We start from the raw sequence: 19,895 nt of genomic DNA, 5'->3' as shown, positions 1-19,895 counted from the left end.
AACCATTCTATCTCCGCCTTTTGTTGCCATAAATGTTTCCGCTGCGCCTGTCCTTTCGTCCAGCGCCAACGATCAAAACTCATCACATTTCCGGCCAGTCCCATCATGCGTTGTCGTGAATCCCTGCCCTTTACCGGTCACGCCCGGTCTGTGTTGCCTAGGTCCTGCTGGGCCAGCTGTAAGCACTTTTCCTTAAGGCTCGGACAGTCCACCTGTTGCCAACAGCTGTCCCATTCCCCTTCTTGGTTATCAATACCAAAGTTTGCCAAGTAATCCGCCAGCCCATTAGCTTTACGTCTGACCGCCTGAAAGACTAACCCGTTCATTCCAGCAATCAACTCTGCAATATTCTCCGTCACCTTGGCTAGCCTCCAGTGTTTCGTGGCTCTGCTTGCCTTAGTACCTCCATAGATTTTCTTTGCGACTGAGATAACCAGAGACGAATCGCCTTCCACTATCGCCTTGCTTGTCTGTAGATTCTTTAGGATTCTTAGCCCCTGCTCTAGCGCCGCGAACTCCATCTCGTTGTTCGTGCTTTCTCCCAGCTCTCTGCAATAGATATGAAGAATTTCGCCAACCTGGTTCCTTATAACACCTCCTATACCTGCCAGCCCGGGGTTTCCTCTGGACGCACCATCAAAATTCAGCTTCAAACCTCCCTCCGGCGGGCAATTCCATCTATTGGCCTCCGGATTTGGTTGCTGCTGGTGTCTCGGCATCGTAATGCTGTGGATAGCTTCCAATTGAAAGCTCTTCAGGATAAGTAAGTCTCGATCTGATGGCTTTTCTTTAGGATCCACTTTACATTTTGTCTGAATTAACTGTTTGATGTTTGTTAATATAGTTTCTTTGGAATGCTCCGCATTTCTGTATTCATCCTGGAATATTCTTCTATTGCGTTCTTTCCATATTGTCCACAATAAGAAGCCTGGCAAAGTTTTCCAGATGCTGTTGACTCTTTGGTTATTGGAGAAGTTACTTTGCCAATTCAGGATGGTATTATGTATTGATCCTCTGTCTCTGTTGGAATCTCTGAGAATTCCCTCCATCCAATTCCATAGGTGATTCGCCCACTCACAAGAATTAAACAAGTGGTTTATTGTTTCTTCTTCGACTAAGCACATTGGGCATCTGGAAGGTCCATTGAATCCTTTTTTGCGTAAGTTATCCCAAGTTAGGGTTTTGTTTCGCATCAGAAGCCAGAGGAAAGTCTTAATTTTCGGCCAAAATAGGTTGTCCCATACCTTGTTGCACCAGGGCACTGCCTCCTCCTGTTCAGCCTTTTCTATTATGTCCCTTGCTTCTTTTAATGTGAAGTTACCACTCCCTTTCATACCCCATCTCAGCTGATCTTCTTCTTCTGTCTTCCGAATCTTTCTTTTTAGTAACTGATCATTGACTTGTTGTATGCTTTCATTTCTTTCAATGTTGTTGCCGCAATTGAGTTTTATCCATTCCCTCCAGTTTGGATCCCTGCTGTTCTGATTCCAGTAATGGTGGACTCTGTACCTGCCTTCATTCTGGCTGAATAGTTTGAGAGAGGATAGTTCTGGGGTACCCAGTTTTGGGAGTTGCTGCCAGGCATCTTCCCAAAACAGGGCGAGCCTTCCATTGCGTATTTCCCAAAAGCTATTCTCTTGCACTAAGCTCCGGTTTTTTCTCGCGAGGTTCCAAATGGGTGAGCCCTCCGGGACCTCTTGCAGTCTTACAAGATCCTGATTGTTGCAGTCGGGAATGTATTTTTCTTTCCAATGTCTAGCCCACGGCAAATTGGGCTCTTTAATCCATCTCCACCATAATTTTGCACCACAGGTCATGTTGACGATTGAAGGATCCACAAGATTTAGTCCCCCCATAGATTTCGGCTTGCATAACTTATTCCAAGCTACCAGCGCCCATTTTTTCTTATCCCCATTACCATTCCATAGGAAGGATCTCTGTATGGTTCTAATTTGCTGTAGAATCCCCTTGGGTGCTGGTAGCATAGATAGTAAGTACTGTGGTATAGCCTGTAACACAGCCTTAGTTAGGATTAATCTGCCAGCAAAGTTAAGTGCCCTGTGCGTCCAGTGTTTACATTTTTTCTCCATGTTGGCTATAATCTTCTCCCAGTGCACTTTCTGCCCAGGTTTGAGAGTTAGGGGAGCCCCTAGATACTTCGATGGTAGATTGCCTATCCTGAATCCAAGAAGTCGAGACAGATGAGCCTGAATATTCGGATGAGTATGGAAGAAGAAGATCGTCGATTTGGAGAAATTTATTTCCATTCCTGATGCTTTGCTAAAAAGATCTAAGATATTCCTGAATGCCAAGGCCTCTTTTACTGTGGGGATTCCGTGTAACATGGTGTCGTCCACAAACTGTTGATGAGTGGTGGCAGGTAAGGAACGTATTGGTTAAATACCCTTAATAGTTCCTTCAGCTTTCTTCTTGGCTATGATTCTGTTGAGACCCTCCATGAGGATGACGAAAAGGAAAGGGGACAAAGGATCACCCTGTCTTATTCCACGCGAGGGTGAGAAAGGTTCAGAGGGAGCTCCATTAACAAGGATCGAGAACCTTGTGGATTTGATGAGGGCTAGAATCCAGCTGATCCATTGCCTGCAGAAACCGAAAGCATCCAATATAGCTTCTAGGTACCTCCAGCTCACCTTGTCATATGCTTTTGAAAGATCGAGCTGCATTAACATCCCTGCTTCTTTCCTTGAGTGGAGGGTATGGATCATCTCCTGAGCAAGGAGGATATTGTCTAATATCTGCCTTCCCTCGACATAGCCCGATTGCTCTGCTGAAATGATGCCCGGAAGAATCGGCTTCAATCTATTGGCTATGACTTTTGATATTATTTTATAAATGACATTGCAGAGGGCAATAGGTCTGAACTTTTCAGGGGTATTGGCTTCCTCAACCTTAGGTATGAGCGCTATAAAGGTTGAATTAATGGATTTTAGAATTGTTCCAGAGCGTCTAGAGTCCTCAACAACATCCCATACTTCCTGCTTCACAATGTGCCAACAAGCCTTGTAAAAGTTGATGGTGAACCCATCCGGTCCTGGGGCTTTGTCGTTTGGCATGCTTTTCACAGCTTCCTCCACCTCTTCCAATGTGATTTCCCTGCAGAGGGCCCAGTTCTGATCAGAGTTGATAGATTTGGGTATGGCTTTTAGAAGTTCCTTGATGGCTTCCTCTCTATTTATCTGCGGTTCCTGTGCTATGGAGTTGAAATGTTCTTGGAGCAGCGCTGATATATCGTGGTGGTTCTTCAGTGGCTCCCCATCTTTATTTTTTATCTCAAGAATTTTGTTTGCACTTCTGTAGTCTAGAGCAGATCTGTGAAAAAATTTGGTATTCTACTCTCCTTCTTTTAGCCATTGAATTCTTGATTTTTGTTTCCAGAGAGTTTCTTCTTGCCTACATCTATTGTGCCACTGTTGAGTTAGAAATTTCTCCTGCTCCGCAGATTCCTCATTACTGTTCCCAGCTGCCCAGTCTTTGTGAATCTGTTCCAATTTCTCTTCTATTATGGTTTTCTCCTTAAAGATGTCCCCAAATACCGTTCGGTTCCACTCCTTTATCTTATCTTTGATAATTCTTAACTTCTTCTACAGATTAAACATTTTGGAACCTTTGCCTTCCAGGGGTTCTGACCACCATTTCTCCACCAGCTTGAGGAAGTTAGGGTGATCCAGCCAAAATTTTTCAAATCTGAATGGTTTATTCCTTGGTGTACCCTGAACCGCAACTGTGATCGAAATTGGCCAATGGTCCGATCCTCCACTTGGAAGGATGTCTGACTCTACGGTGATGCCATCCATTATGATATTTTCAGAAATCAAAAATCTATCCAAGCGAGAGGCAATCATCCTTTCTCCCCCTCTCCTGTTATTCCAAGTGAAGTTGCCACTCTTGGGGAGAATGTCTACCATTTTGACATTATCAATGAAACTTGTGAAAGCCTCCGCATCCCTATTAAGTTTCCTTAGACCCCCTCTCTTCTCCAGAAGGGTTGTTATCATGTTGAAATCTCCCCCCAGAATACATTTGGACATTGGATATCTAGCAATAAGTCTATATAAGGAATTTAAGAAACTTATTTTATCTTCTGTTCTTTGTGGTCCATATACATTAACACATAAGAATGATTCAGAATTACCTGTGGGTTGAACTTCCACAGCGATGAAGTGTTTGTTCGCTTCTGCAGAGATCACCTGAATATCTCTTGTGTCCCACAACGTTGCTAGGCCGCCTTCTCGGCCCTGACTTTCAACTTCTAGATAGTTTATGTTCCTTCCGATCTTCTTGCTTATCGTGGCCATGCTGGAGCTGCTGCATTTGGTTTCTTGTAAGAACATGATTTCCGGTTTGTATTTCTGAAATTTGCGCTTCAATATTCTGTGCTTTGCTTGGCTGTTAAGCCCTCTTGCATTCCATGATGTGATCTTCATGACTAACTTTTGGTTTTATTGATAGGTCGGGAAGGCGCTGAGCGCCTTCATCTTCCCTGAGTTTATCATTATCATACCTAGCTCCTGCAAAGCTTCACCACTTGTCCTTCGGCCTCTTCTTTTCTTTTGTTTGGAGCTGGATGAGTTCCATAGAAGACTCTTTGAATGGATGCCATTACCTCTTGCTATACCTAGCTTCCTGTTCTGCCTTTCTAAATCTGCTTTCTGCCGTGCTATGAACAAATCATTGACCTTCTTGATTTCTTCCTCCGGTACATTTTCTATGCCTTGAGTTTTCCAGTTCTCAGCTATAACTGGTAGATTCATCCCTTCCTTGGCTAGTACCTCCTCCAGCTCGAAATCCTCGCTTCCTCCATCGCTGGTTAGCATGTCTACGTCCTCCTCTGGCTCTTCTGGTCGCTCCTGCATTTGGACTTCGTTGGTGTTCTTGTCCTCTTCCGCTTCTTTCCTGGTTCGTTCTTCCTCTTCCTTACGCCCCTTATTTGATGTTAGGGTTCTGTGCCCATCCTCTGAGTCTGTTTCTAGATCCAAGATTTCAAAGGTATTACTGTAGTTGTTTCTGTCTGTTCCTGCTTTGTTTATTCTTCTTCTGTTGGCTCTCTGCCTTGACTTTGGTGTTATGAAGTTATCTTTGCCTTTGTTTACCTGCTCTGTTTTAGTGTCTTCTTCCTTCCTGTTCATTGGACATTCCCTTATTAAATGTCCATGTTCATGACATTTACGGCATCGAAATGGGATCTGCTCATAGTCTATTGCCTGAAAGTAGTCTTCATCCCTGTATTCGAGCCATAGCCCCTCATGCAGTGCCCCCGATACATCCATTTCTACACATATTCTTGCGCATGAGGTGTATTTCTTTTGCAAAGTTGCCTCCGAGGCTTTGATAAAAGTTCCCAGCTGATCTCCAATTTGTTTTAGAGCATTCAGACCCCAATAATCTATTGGGAGAGAGAATAAACGAATCCACACTGGAACTTGAGTAAAGGATTCTTTTTCTGGAGCGAAGTTTGATTTCCATGGTCGCATGTACAGACCAGCAGAAGCCATGAAATATGGGCCTCCATCAAAAATCCTATCCTTATCTTCCAGGTTGGTAAACACAACTGTGAAGAAACCTTTGGCTCCCAAGTGCAGTTTGACATCCCCTCTGGGCTTCCAATGCTGTCTAATCCATTGACATAAGGCCCTTTCAGTTGGCCACATACCCATAAACTTGCATATGACTGCATGTTCTGTCATGTGCTCTCGGTAAGCTTGAATCTCCGGATCCGTGATTACAACCCTGAGATTGTCAGTTTTTATTGGTTTGCAGATCCCGTTCGTTGTTGGTTGTCTATTGGGTCTCGAGCTTGTGTCCCCTTTCTTTTCTTTATTCTCCCGCCTGTTTTCTTCGTTCCCCCTACCTTCTTCTGATTGTCTTTCCTTGTTTTCTGTCAGTTTTTGTCCTGAAGTGTTTTTATTTTCACTATTTTCCAGACCCTCATCCTCTGTTCCTTTGACCTCTGTATTGCTGTCTAGTTCATTGTCTTCCACTTGTTTTTTCTTCTTGTTTGTCCCGCCACTCTGCTTGAAATCGTCATACCCCGAGATCCTGACTCCTTCCTTCACGTTCTTCCTCTGTTTCTGCATTATTATTTGTTTATACGTAGGGGTCCCAATGGACCCCTCTGCACCCATCCGGACGGTCAGCTCTTGACCCTTTCTGAACAGTGCTGCTATCCGAGATCTGTGCACTTCCAGGTCTGAAGCAATTTCAGTGTTTCAGAAACCCTCGTTTCGCTCCTGCTCTCCTCTTACCATCCTGTAGTTAGCCGATCGTTGCCACAGTTACTTCAATATTATAATTTAAGTTTTATGATTTATTAATTTAATTTAGGTGAAACAATTACATTTTAATTTTAAGAGTGATTGATATCTAAAGGGCAACCACATAATATTAGCAATATTCTAAAATCTATGTTATTTTAAATTTATTAGGGTTAGTTTAATATTAATTATAAAAACAGTCAAGACATAATATAGAAAAGAAAACAAATTACATATCAGGATAAAAATAGTGAGTATATTAAGGGTTAAGCTAGCAAGTGTACCATATGTTACAAAGAAACTTTATAAGGTAGTAGCACAAGAAACAATAGCATAGAAAAAGAAACAATAACATAGAAAATCCATCAACTACATTAGATATTGTGATGAATAAATAAGAACAATGTTAATTGAATGTTTTAGAACAATATGAAGCATAACTTTTTTGAACTAAATTCTCAAAAAAAAAAAAAACTCCAGGAAAATAAGACTGTTAGGTACTCACTGGTCAGTGTTTGACCTGTAAGATATCACAAATTCAATTTATAAGTAGATGAAAAATTATGTATCAAAAAATAAAAGGAAAACTCTCAATTTGAAATTTTCCTATGACCAAGTGTTTGTTGATCCTTTTCCTAATGCAAATCAACATTCCCCATATTTCTCCCATAAAATATATTTCAGAAAAACACAAGACATAAGAAATATACGAGAAAAGATTATAAAATGGTAAAATACATTCCCAAAATAGTAGCTTTTTATTGTTTATAGTTTCAAAATAACCCCCAACAAAAAAAATCAATTAAAAAAAAAATTCATTAAAAAAAAAAATCATTTCAAAACTATTCAATAAGATAAATTTAAAAATATTTGAAAAATTAATATTTGTTTTCAATATTCAAAAAAACTAATACTAATATTATAAGACCTTTCATACCAGTTGTTCAAAGGAAAACTAATGATTTGAAAGTAGATCGGAACAGATACGAAAGCTCCTGAAGTATATAATTAAATTTGGCGTTCAAAATATGAAAAAAACGATTATTCAAACCTGTCCCTGTTTTGCCTTTAAATACAATACTATATAAATTCAATAGAAAGAAATCGGGCAGCTTTTCCATGGTTCTCAGGAATCAAGACTATTAAAGATTTGAAGAATAATAGTTGAAAAGATTTTACCCAAAGACGGACGGCCTTTTAGCTGCCCAACTGTTCACCGAAACTATGAAAGTACAGGCGTCCTTCTGAACCTTCACATCAATATCGAATAATAGAAAAGATGAGAGTATTCTAAAGGGAGTTGTCTGCGATTTTTTGAAGATTCCGGTGACGGAATCCGGCGGAAGAATTGAGGTCAAATCTTGATTTCTTGCAGTTAAAATGGTTTTTTTAACTGCATATTTGGATTCAGCACCCTGAAAAACCCCTGGGAGGCTTTCATTGTGCAAAAACTAGCTATCAAACTTGCGATTCCAATAATTCCTGCCGGATTTCGACCGGAAAAATCCGCCGGAAAGGCTTTCAAAAAGTCGCGTTATAGACAACTGCATTCTAAAGAGGAAAGCAATGGAAATTTCATGAAAAGCAATTCTGCAATGGCCTCAGTAGAAAATGTCAGTAGAAAAATTTTGAATTTTTTTTTGGAAATCTAAGAAGTTTCAAGATTTTAAATAACCCTGAGTTTTTTTTTTAAATTTATTTTTATTATAAAAATAAAATTTAAATACTCCTTATTCTAAATCTTTTTGAAAAAAAAAAATGCCTAAATTGAATCTATGTTTGGCCATACTAACTTCTAACCAAATTAAGGCCTCCGTAGACACCCCTAAAAGAAGTAAAAAAGTCCCCACATTATAAGTAAAAAAAAATTTCAAAAAGCGCAAACCAAGAACGCTGCTCCACAGTCCATTTCTTGGTGAAGAATACTTTCTTGGGCATTGAAGCAATGTCTTGTCACCTACTTTGACCATTTTTAGCTGTCCACAGCCTGTACTGCAATGTCCACTTTGAATGAAGCAGCAGAAGGCGATTAACGACTTTACATTCCTTAATTTATCGTTTCTCTTTACGTTCCTTAATATTAATGGACGATTATGATAATTTATATTATATTAATATCTAAAAATATCAAATTGAAGAATTGAATCATGGTATGAATATAATATAAATTGGAGAATTGAATCATGGTATCAATATAATATAAATCATCGTATCAATATTCTAATTATATTTAGAAATTATGTGATAAATTTTAGGGAGTAGTTTTAGGCATGACATTGTATTGTGTAAAATTTGTATTTATATTTTCAAATTTTATTCTAATGAAACGTTCAAAAATTAGTTTTTTTTAATAATATTGGAAAATATATATATTTTTTTCTTTCAAAATTATACATTCTAATTGGTGTTGGTTAATACTAAACTAAGAGATATTAATAAGAAAATTAATTTCTATTGTCCTTCTTTTGGTAGGGATTAATAATGGTGGATGCAACTAAAGTAACACTAATGTTATAAGTATCAAAAAAGATAGTTGGCCCGCTAGATTGGAAACTAGACCAGTTATAGTAAAAGATGATTTCATTGACCACACATTTAACTAGGCAAGCCATGAGGTTTTTCTATCTTTAGTATCGCTTATAGAGATCTACAAATTTAACTTTGGTACCACTTCTAACTATGAATTTACAGCTTAATCTTCATTTGTCTATCATTTTGTCAACATATTCTGAAGCTATAAACCCAACTAGCACATTATAGCTATTATATGGCTTAAGTAGCCATACGACTAAACAAAGAAAAAAATGGATAGAGTCATAATCATCTAACACCAGGCATTGGTGTTTCTTCTGCCACACCTGTTTCAATTGCAGGTGTTGCTCCATCTGTTGGAGGTGTTGTCGTTGCCACCCTTGCTCTTTGAGTTTCCTGTTGACAACCGCCTACTTTTGTAGTCTCCCTTGCACGATGTTTCCTTAGACAGGCCGGATCTCCTTCTTCTTCCCCAACGAGATATCTAAGTTGTGGATATATTTCACGTAGATGGAAAACATCTTATTCATGTCTATAATCGTATCATCTTGCAATCACTCTATATTCACCACCATTTTTAGGGTCTCTTCTATAGATCTTAATCTTTGTTCAATCACCTTCAATTGGAGTTGGTTCTCTATTTTCCCCCTAGTTCTATCCTCAACTGCCTCTTCCTGCAGCTTCGCCACTAAGGTTTTCACATGCCACATCGTGTCCAATGTTTTATGATACACCATCATCCGTGTTGGGGATTTTTTTGGTATCTATAATATAGTATATCTATTCTTTAATTCGGCCATCCAAGAGAACCCTTCACAGATGCCTAACCTCATTCTCCTAGATTTCCACGATTTCTTTCCCTTTTTTCGGGATAGTTGCTTGATAACTTATTGCAGCCTCCCTTGCCACATCCTCCATCCTTGTTCTCTTAACAGTCGTTGATCCTTGAGCCTCCATGAGAAGCCTTCCCCTTGGCCTACCACCAACATTGCATCCCTTAGCCATTGCAATGTTGGAAGCCTTAATTGTCAAAATAATAGACTCCCACTCGTAGTAACATCCCATTCTAGCATTCAGCCTTATCTTTATACAACCTACGTGTCGTCCAACCTCTTCTTATAAAGGAAACACCCAGAAAATGTCATGTTGCCCCATCCTTTGAATGCCTTCCTCATTTATTTTCAGTAACTTCAACATTCCAATGATGTTACAATATAATAATATGAGTCTAGGGGCATGTTCCTTCTCATTTTCCCTTCATTTGGTCTATGCAAAATCATTATTACCATGGTCCTATTCCAATACGCCCACCCTCTAGGCTTTGTACTTCTCCACTTCTAATGCCACCCTTCCTAATTAATACAGCATTTTGACGGTTGATCATTTGAAACCAAATTCATTTCCCTCCCATCATTAGTCATCAGTTCTTTTGTAAGTTGTAAACACGTACCCCGTCTCGTCTTCCTAAGAGTCGCTATCTGTCTTACCACAATAAACATTATTGATTCATATCTCCAGGCGAGTCTCTAAAATGATCCGGGCCCAGCCCATGTCTATCTCCCCACCTTCGTAACATGGAGTAATCTCGCTTCGTGATTGTTCAACAATCTTCCTTTAGTTGACCCTCTAACAGGTTCTCCCACGCCACAATCGATCTGGAACTCTCTACCCTACATCTTCCACGCTGTCCGCTGACGCGTTAGCCAAGCAACGAACTAAGGTGAACTCCACTATTTTCAGCCCCTCCCTGTGTCTCCGTATTCGTTGGATTAATTGGTAGAGGCTTCAATTCCCTCTAGCACCTACCTTACCTAGGTTTCATTTGGATGCCCCGTCAATGTTAGAAATATATATATATATATATATATATATATATATATATATATATATATGTATATATATATATCTATATATATATATGTATATACATATGTATATACATATATATATAGATATATATATATATATATATATATATATATAAGATCATCAAACTTTATCTTGTACATTGTATTCATTGTAAAAGGAGGGCTTCCCCTTGAGGCCTACTGTAAATATTTGTTTGTTATCATTTGTATGGTGCAAGTTTCATAATATTTTATTTAAATGTGGTATACCAACTACACATTGATTATAAAAAGGAGACATGTCTCCCTTATGGTACATTTTAAAAATAACCTTTCAACACAATAAACAAAAGGGGGCAATTTTTTGATACCACACAATTCTTCAGGGTTTGCTACTCAATGGAAACAAGTTTGATTCAAAATATGAGTTGATCCAGATTGGATCATGATATTATTTATCATCTATCTTTATGCTTTTAGAGTGGAAAAAATGGAGGAATCATATTACACAATCATTTTTACCAGTGGATGCCATTTTAGAAAACTGGGGTTTGAAACTATTCAAAGTCAGTTTTAGACATTAAATGACAATTTTCCAAGTTCAAAAACTCTCGCATATGCCTATCCCCTACTTTTCTTCTATAGGAATAAATATTTCCAACACTTCAAGAATAATTGATGTATGCATGCAAAAATTATGTTTCACACATATTGAAGTACCATGCTGACCACTATGGTCTAAATGTATACCATGTTAACCTCCTTTAATCATTCATATAGGACTAGTTATATGTGGACAATAAAGAAAGCTCTAAAAAGTTCAAACTTTTAACTCTAATCGAAAATTGAGAGAGTAAATTTTTACTGTAATTAACTATTATGCTATGCCAGATTTTATTCTATACTAATATTTTGTTTCATAGTTAGGTGAAGTAAGAGTGAGAAATTAGAAAGAAAGACCTAATGAATTAAGATTCTATAACAGCTTTATATACCACAAGTCTTAGGTAACTCCATCTGGATCACCTATTATTTGTACTTGCACATTTCGATATCACAAAAAAATAAAAGAAAACGAGATCATCACGCTACAGTCCAGATTAGGATTTAACCTTAAAATTTGGTTCTCGGTAACCTTTGATTAGGTGGGATAAGATTTGGTTCTCGGTACCTTTGATTAGGTGGGATAACACGTATTACTTGTACTTGCACATTTCGACAGTCCAGATAAGGGTTTAACCTTAAACTTTGGTTCTCGGCACCTTTGATTAGGTGGGATAACACCTATTATTTGTACTTGCACATTTCGATATCAGAGAAAAAGAAAAGAAAACGACATTATCACGCTACAGTCCAGATTAGGGTTTAACCTTAAGATTTGGTTCTCGGTAACCTTTGATTAGGTGGGATAACATGCATTGATTATATCAGTTCGATGGATCTCATATCGGTGGAGATATTTATATAGAGGAAGGAGCAGCGTAGCGTATACACCACAATCAAGATGTCTCTCCGGATCCATGCTCTAGCTATTCCTTACCCCTTGGAGTCCCATAGCTTTTCTATGGCCGATCTCTGTATCAAGTTGGCCTCCAGGGGTTTGGTTATCACCTTTGTTTCCACTGAGGGATCATCTGATTCACAAGCATACATCAACAATGTTGTTCAAACAACTGGTTTAGACGTTCGCTGTGCAGAGATTTCAGATAACTTGGCCATGGATTTTGATAGGTCTTTGTACAACGAAAGATTTTTACAGTTTACTTTCAACACAATGATGCAGCCAGTGGACGAAGTAATCGAGAGGCTGAACACACAGGAGGACAATCAAATTTCCTGCATCATTGCAGATTCGTTTCTGCCATGGACGGTGCTCATTGCCAAGAAATTCAACGTTCCTCTCATCTCATTGTGGACTCAGTCCGCTGCATCGTATATAATATATTATCACTCAGATATGCTCATTTCCAAAGGCCATTTCCCCTCTAAAACCCACGGTAAGACTCAATCCTAAATACTTTCATTAGACTGCCATTAAACCCCATTTCTTTTGTTTATAATTACTTTTTAAATATGGTTTAGATTGATGGTATAGTATAACAATATTTACCCGTTATTTCAGGGAATCAAGATAGAATCAAGATACATAATCGGTTATTTACATGTTATTTCAAGAAATTAAGATAGATAATCGCCTTATAGACAAACCATCCCAACCATACAACTTACAGTCCATTAAATTCTGTTTCTATATTTTAGTTTCATTCTCTGTTCACATATAAATCAATTTATTTTTTTTAAACGTTGGTAGGAGTTTCTTGCTCTGTTCACTTATCAATCAAAATTTTAGGTTCGTGGGAGAGGTTTTTTCAATACTCCAGGAAAAGTGATCATGGTTTCTTATTATAAAATTTTAAAAATTCAGAAACTGATAAATGTGAGTAGAAAAATGATTTTATATTGTATTGTTTGAAAAGAAACTGAGATCAATTTACGGTAAATATAAATTGTTTTGAATCCTAAATCTAATAAGTCCTTAGTGGCATCAAAAGAAACAAAGCTTTGATTGGTTATAGACATAAAACTGGGAACCAAATTCCAAGTTTAAATAGATTTATATTAATAGATTTAAGATTTTTATGATAAGGGTTAATAGATTGTAAGTTTTCGATTAATCATATCATTTTGTTGTTAGTTATGTTTAGAATATCTAAGTTTTCGGAAAATTTCAGTGTTTATTTTGTTAGAAAATTTGAAGTTTCCAATTTTAACTAGATTTATCTTCGAATCTATATTAATTTCAAAATCCGTGGGAACCTATGAATCTATATTCATTTTAAACTCTGTGGAAACCTATATTAATTTATTGCTATGGTTGATTTTCTCTTTTGTAAAATTGAACTTCAATTTTTCGTTTTATCAATTTAATTTTTCTATTTATCAATAAGGACGGTGAGATAAACTCTGAAACAAATCTATTCTTACAAGTTATTATAAAACTAATCAATCAGGTTTTTGAGGGCACTTTTCATGATATTGATCCAAGGGTTCACTCACTTTTTTCTTTTTCCAAGCTTTATTCAGTTTATTGTGATTTCTTTTTCTATACAGTGAAAGCTTTTCCTTTTATTTAAATTCAATTTTTCAGTTTATCAGCTGCACCCTTTTTCATTTCATTTACAAGTCTAGATGCAATAAATACTGTGAGACAGACTGAAACAATCTATTTTGGAATAGTAAGCGGTCAGATTTTTTGCCACTGTTAAAATATTGATGGAGCCAAGGGTTTAGTCACTTTTCTTTTCAGCTTTTTTCCGTTTATGGTGAATTCTTTTTCTGTACAGTTGAAGCAGATGATAACTGCATCGATTACATTCCGGGAGTCCCAGCGATGAGTCCAACTGATCTCCCATCTTTTCTCCAGGCAACAGAGATGTCAGACTTGATGCTCCATATTATATTTTTGTCTTTCCAATGCGTTCGCGAAGCAGACTGGGTCCTCACAAATTCAGTCTATGAACTGGAAAGAGAAGAAATACAATATTCGATGCAGACTACTACGCCTCTCTGCTCTGTGGGTCCGCTGTTGCCATCTGGGTATTTTGATAGCCATGAAGCTCTGGACTCCGATATGGAAAGGTGGTTGGATTCGAAACCGCGACACTCAGTCATCTACGTTTCGTTAGGTGAACGTGCCCGTGTTTCCGAAAGCCAAATCGAAGAAATAGCCGTCGGCTTGCTTGAAAGTAGAATTCCCTTCTTCTGGGTACTGCCTCCTGAGACTCTCAATTCTGATGCGTCGTTATCAGAGATTTTGCCAGCTGGTTTTCTTGATCAGATCAAAGATAAGGGTGTCGTCGCTTCTAACTGGTCTCGTCATCATCATCTGGCATTGCTATCGCATCGTTCCGTCGGGGGGTTCTTCACGCCCTGTGACTGGAATTCGATCTTGCAAGGTCTCTGCAATGGCGTTCCGCTGTTGGGCTTTCCGCTTCATGCCGATCAGTACACCAACTGCAAGCTCGTATCGGACGAGATGGGAATCGCCATGAAGGTACGGCATTCCGGAATCCAAGGAGAAACAATTGGGCGCAAAGAAATTGCGAGGAACGTGGAAGCCTTGATGCGGGGAGGAGAAGGTAAGAAGGTTAGGAAGAATATGAAGCGATTCAAGCGTGTAGCTACGAAGGCAACCATTGAAGGCGGATCCTCTGCTGGAAACTTGGACAATTTTGTGGAGGAATTGGTTGACAAAATTATGCTCGCCTAGTGTGAAATAGGCTATAGATGTATTCAGGGGCTGATGCTAAAATGTGGTATGTGGTTGACTGTGTTTCAGAAAATGTAACCTTTCTTGCGATAAAGTTTTTATGTAAAATGTGGTATGTGGTTGACCGTGTTTCAGAAAATGTAACCTTTCTTGCGATAAAGTTTTTATGTAAATTTGGATATTAAGATTTTGCCATATCATTACTTTTGATCTAACCTTTGTCTGAATAATGTTTTGATATAAATTTGGCCCCTAAAGTTTCTGAGATCGTGTCATTAGCACGCATCATTTGTTAATTTTTTCTTTCTCTATTGGGCAAATTTCTCTTTTTTTAGATTACTTATATATTCTGTACATATATATTAAATGTAGAGCTGTATGAAATCGCATATTGAATATTTATATATGTTTATATATAAACTAAATGGAAAAGCGGAATCAAATGAATACATCATACTCTATAAATTTTATTTTTAGTTTTTCTCTTTAAAATAAATATTAAATATTAAAATATTTTAATTGTACTTTTCTAAATTTTTAAATGTTATACATTAATTTATTATATATAATTTTGAATAAATAATTATATATGTATACTTTTGTGATAATATCAAAAAAATAAATTTATCAAATAAATTAAAAAAAAAAATATATATATATATATATATATATATATTATATAATTTAAAAATCCATATTAAAAAATTTATATATATATATATATATATTAAACTATAAAAACTATTATTTTAAATAATTAAAATTAAATTATAAAATACCTTAACTATAAATGTATCTTGAAGCGTTGAAGGTTAATCGGGGATAAATAAAACAATCATTATATAACTAAATATATATAGATTCTTATCTATGATCTTCACAATTTAATAAATTATTTACTCTATTCTATAATTTTCGAAGTTTAAAAATAAGGTTAATTACATAAAAAGAAAACCACCACCATTTTTATATATGGTTAAATTTAAGTAACCTCCCCCATTTTTATATATGGTTAAATTTAAGTAACCTAAAACTCATTTTTAAAGCATAAATTTTATACCTAAATTTCTTGGCGTGTGGTATGATATGAGGATTTTTTTTGGAAATTGGTACAAGTATTTAAATTGTACAAGGATTCAGATATTTTTATGGACGGGTTTAATGGAAGAGTTGACTTAAGGATCTGTTATATAGAATTCAGGGAAAGGAAAATCTCTCAGCGACAAAGGCAATATGATGATGTACAAGTTCTTTATACATACAAGGAAAATAATTCCATGGAGATATGTAGACAAAGAACCTTTGCTATTACATGTTGGGTTACTTTCCATCTTACAAGTGTCTAATGGTATTGTGTTGTGAATTTTATCCTTGAATTTGTTTGATCTTATTCAAATATGATTTAGTTAAGTTTTAAGATACATTTAACATCTATAATATATTTAAATTTTACTATATTTTTATTTTATATAGAATATAAAAAATATGTTTTTTCTTAAAAAAAATGAAAAAATATAACAATATTATTTAATAATATATAATACATCATGAATCATTTATATATGAAAATGTTTATAAACATTTTTTTTAATTATCTTAATTCATTTTTAGAAAAAAAATTTATTTATTTTTAATAAAAAATATTTTAGAATTATAAATATTTTAAAAATATAATCAAATTTATATGGAGTCATTTACGGAGGTAAAGGAATTGCCTGGACAGCAAAAAGTGGTTGGAATCCAGGCAATTTTTTTTTAAATATCAAATAATTCAAAAAATCACGTTTTTTTATAGTGGAAATGGATTCAACGCCATAAAAAACTTCCAAGACACCTAAAATTATGAAGTTTGACAACTTTTATTTGCATCTACAAAAATCCCTGCCACATTTTTTCAAAATATCGCCAAAATTTCTATATTAAAAAATAAAAAATAAAAAAATTAAATTAAACTACAACCGTTTATATTATTAAAATAAAAAGAATTTTTACTAATTATATAGTAGATTTGGGAATTGAACAAACCCTAAAACATCGCGTGAGAAAATAATATATGAAGTATTTGTGACCAGCGGAATTAAAAATACTTTTTCTTGAAAATTTGTTTGAAATGTTATGAGAGTTAGCAAATTCAATTTTCATTCTTTTCAATAATAAAAATGTAGGACATAAACATTTTAAGTAGATTTTTTTTTTTTTTTTTTTTTTTATATTTATATATTTATTTTTATAATGTCAAATGTAGACCGTTGAAAGAAGCGATTCTTAATTTTTTATTTAAATTTAATTTCCATAAAATAGTATATAATTTGAGCTTTTAATTAAGATATTACACGCTAACTATCACGATCTTTAAGGTAATTGGAATCCAAAAAAGACCTTTTTTTTAATTTGGGATAATATTAATTCCCAGATATTTATAACAACGAATTTCTTCCATATCGCTATTGTCATATCAAAAAGATACCAGGTATTTGATTTCTAGGTTAGAGGATATCTACATAAATGGGTAATATCATTTAGATAAAAAAAATAGGGTGATCACTCGCCAATATCACGTTTGCCTAACCTACTTTCTTTAAGAAATCTTCTACCATGACCGTAGAAATACTAAAAATTGATGATATAGGACAACAATTATTAGAATTAGTTTTTTTTTTAATAATATTTATTATTTTTAAATATCGAAATTATTCTGTTATAAATCTTTATTATTTTAGAATTTAATCTAAAAAAACTTTAATATTTTCTATTTTCTTGGATAAGTTATTTCTGAATAGTGTACAAATCTATTATATGGTAAAACAAAATGGAAATTTATCTTTTTGATATTATAATTTTTATCTATAATCATAGGAGTAATTAAGTTGCCTTAAGTGAAAGGAAAAGTTTGAAGCTAGTTTTTTACTTACTTCTTTTTCGTGATTTTCAATTCACAAGTTAATATTCTTCTCCAATATTAATTTTTACACAAATTTTCTTATAAGTTAAGAAATTCTATTAGTAACAAAAAATTACTTAAATCATTACTGGTTGTCTTTTAATGGGCTTCCACATGGGAAACTAGATATAATAAATTGTAAATGCCTATGGTAGTAGTAAGAGCCCTCAGACAAAACAAAAATCCCAAAAATGCTTATTAAAAATATTTACATACACCCAAATTGACATCCAATGGAAATTCATGAAAAAACTAGCAAGAATTGGAGGCATCCACCTCAATTAGCATGAAAGCTTCAACACTAGATCCACTTACTCTAGGGCTTGGAGTGATGACCTCTTCAATCTAATTCACTTTGGTACTTATTTCTTTCAACTACAAGATGATATCATATAAAGCTAGGAGAATTTCATCTTTAACATAGTTCTTGTCAAGAAGGACTTCATAAACGAGAGCCTTCATATCCAATTAGAGACCGATAGTGTACATGCATTGAGTTTACTAGGCACAAGTGTTATCCTACTTTTGAATCCCACATAACCACAACATCCATAACTTCAGAGTTTTATAGGAAATTAGGTTCACCCATAAAATCCAATCAAAATTTTAACATGATATCATATAGAGCTAGGAGAATTTCATCTTTAACATCATTGTTGTCAGGAAGGACTTCATAAAGGAGAGCCTTCATACCGTATTAGAGATCCATAGTGTACATGCATTGATTTTACTAGCCACAAGTGTTACCCTACTTTTGAATCCCACATAGCCGCAACATCCATAACTTCAGAGTTTTATAGGAAATTATGTTCACCCATCAAATCCAATTAAAATTTTAATGGCTAAATCTCACTCATTGACTAATTTTCTATGCTTTTCCCCAAAAAAATATTCACTAATTTCAATTTTCCTAGAACTCGTTTCCCCAAATTCTACAAGATAAAATTATTTATTATTTTACCTTAAAATGCACCAAAAATATGATATAGACTGTATAAGATCCTTGGAAATTCAAATATTTTCACAAAAATTTAGCCAAACATCTTACATTTTTAATATGAAGGATTAGTAATATTTTCTAAGGTTTCCATAATTTTCAAAATAAGATTCCATGCTGAAAATTTTCTTTCATCAAATCTAATTCTACTTCATCCAAACGAGCTAAGGAATTGTATCTTTGTAGATGTCAAATGAGATCTCCACCCCATGCTAGGTTGAGCAACCCCTAATAAGCCAAAACCACCATTACCCTACAAACAACAACTTTGCTACCAAATTATCTCTAGCACTAAAAGACTAATAAGCGACAACCAACATTACCCTGGAAACGAGCTAAGAAATTATATCTTTGTAGATGTCAAATGAGATCTCCACCCCATACTAGGTTGAGCAACCCCTAATAAGCCACAACCACCATTACCCTAGAAACAACAACTTTGCTACCAAATTATCTCTAGAACTAAAAAACTAATAAGTCACAACTAACATTACCTTGGAAACAACAATTTTGCTACCAAATTATCTCTAGAACTCAAAAACATTGTCCTGAGACTGGAAAAGTACAAAGAAGAACTATGCAAATAATAGAGGAAACAAAACCAAAGATGAGGAGAGAGGAAGAAAACCAAACGTGGATTCACGAATTGAAAAGGCTAAAGAACATGTTGGAAGCTCATGAGCAAAGCCCATGTGCCACCGAGAAACACACACACAACAAGAAGATAACATAGGGCATGGAGGGGAAGAAGATTGAGGAGGTAAACTAGGAACATAGAAAGTAATGAAAAGACCAAGAAAGAGGATGGAAATATGAAAACATAGATCTCTTTCCATTGAGAAATAAACCCACAGATGATGAGAAAAGACATAAAGAATATATGGTCCATGTCGACGTAACCACATTTGAAGACGAACTTTTAGCCACGCTCTGAGATTGCATGTTGCTATGCTACACCCGAGGGACTAAACACCATGATGGCTATGAGCATTTTGCAAATAGCCTCAATTTGGTTCATGTATATATCACCTCAAAC

The 19,895-nt window shown here is 35.5% G+C and overlaps 1 protein-coding gene across 2 annotated transcripts; it reads left to right on the top strand.

Annotated features, from left to right (window-relative positions):
* Window positions 1–12,123: 12,123 nt before the first annotated feature.
* LOC149193943 (UDP-glycosyltransferase 86A1-like) lies at window positions 12,124–15,124 on the top strand. 2 transcript variants are annotated; one of them, XM_089407080.1, is made up of 2 exons: window positions 12,124–12,648; window positions 14,005–15,124. In XM_089407080.1, exons 1-2 carry the CDS (start codon window positions 12,156–12,158, stop codon window positions 14,919–14,921), a joined length of 1,410 nt encoding a protein of 469 aa, XP_089263206.1. In that variant the 5' UTR covers window positions 12,124–12,155; the 3' UTR covers window positions 14,922–15,124. The 2 variants fall into 2 exon arrangements, with proteins under 2 accessions (XP_089263206.1, XP_089263205.1); XM_089407079.1 differs by having other exon boundaries at window positions 13,996–15,124.
* Window positions 15,125–19,895: the final 4,771 nt, after the last annotated feature.

Source organism: Pinus tabuliformis, chromosome 2_2 (assembly GCF_031772625.1).
Source record: "Pinus tabuliformis cultivar Carrire ecotype Pingquan chromosome 2_2, CPIR1, whole genome shotgun sequence".
Lineage (NCBI taxonomy): Eukaryota > Viridiplantae > Streptophyta > Pinopsida > Pinales > Pinaceae > Pinus > Pinus tabuliformis.
The sequence above is the reverse complement of the archived record's forward strand: the minus strand, read 5'-3'. Positions and strand labels throughout refer to the sequence as shown.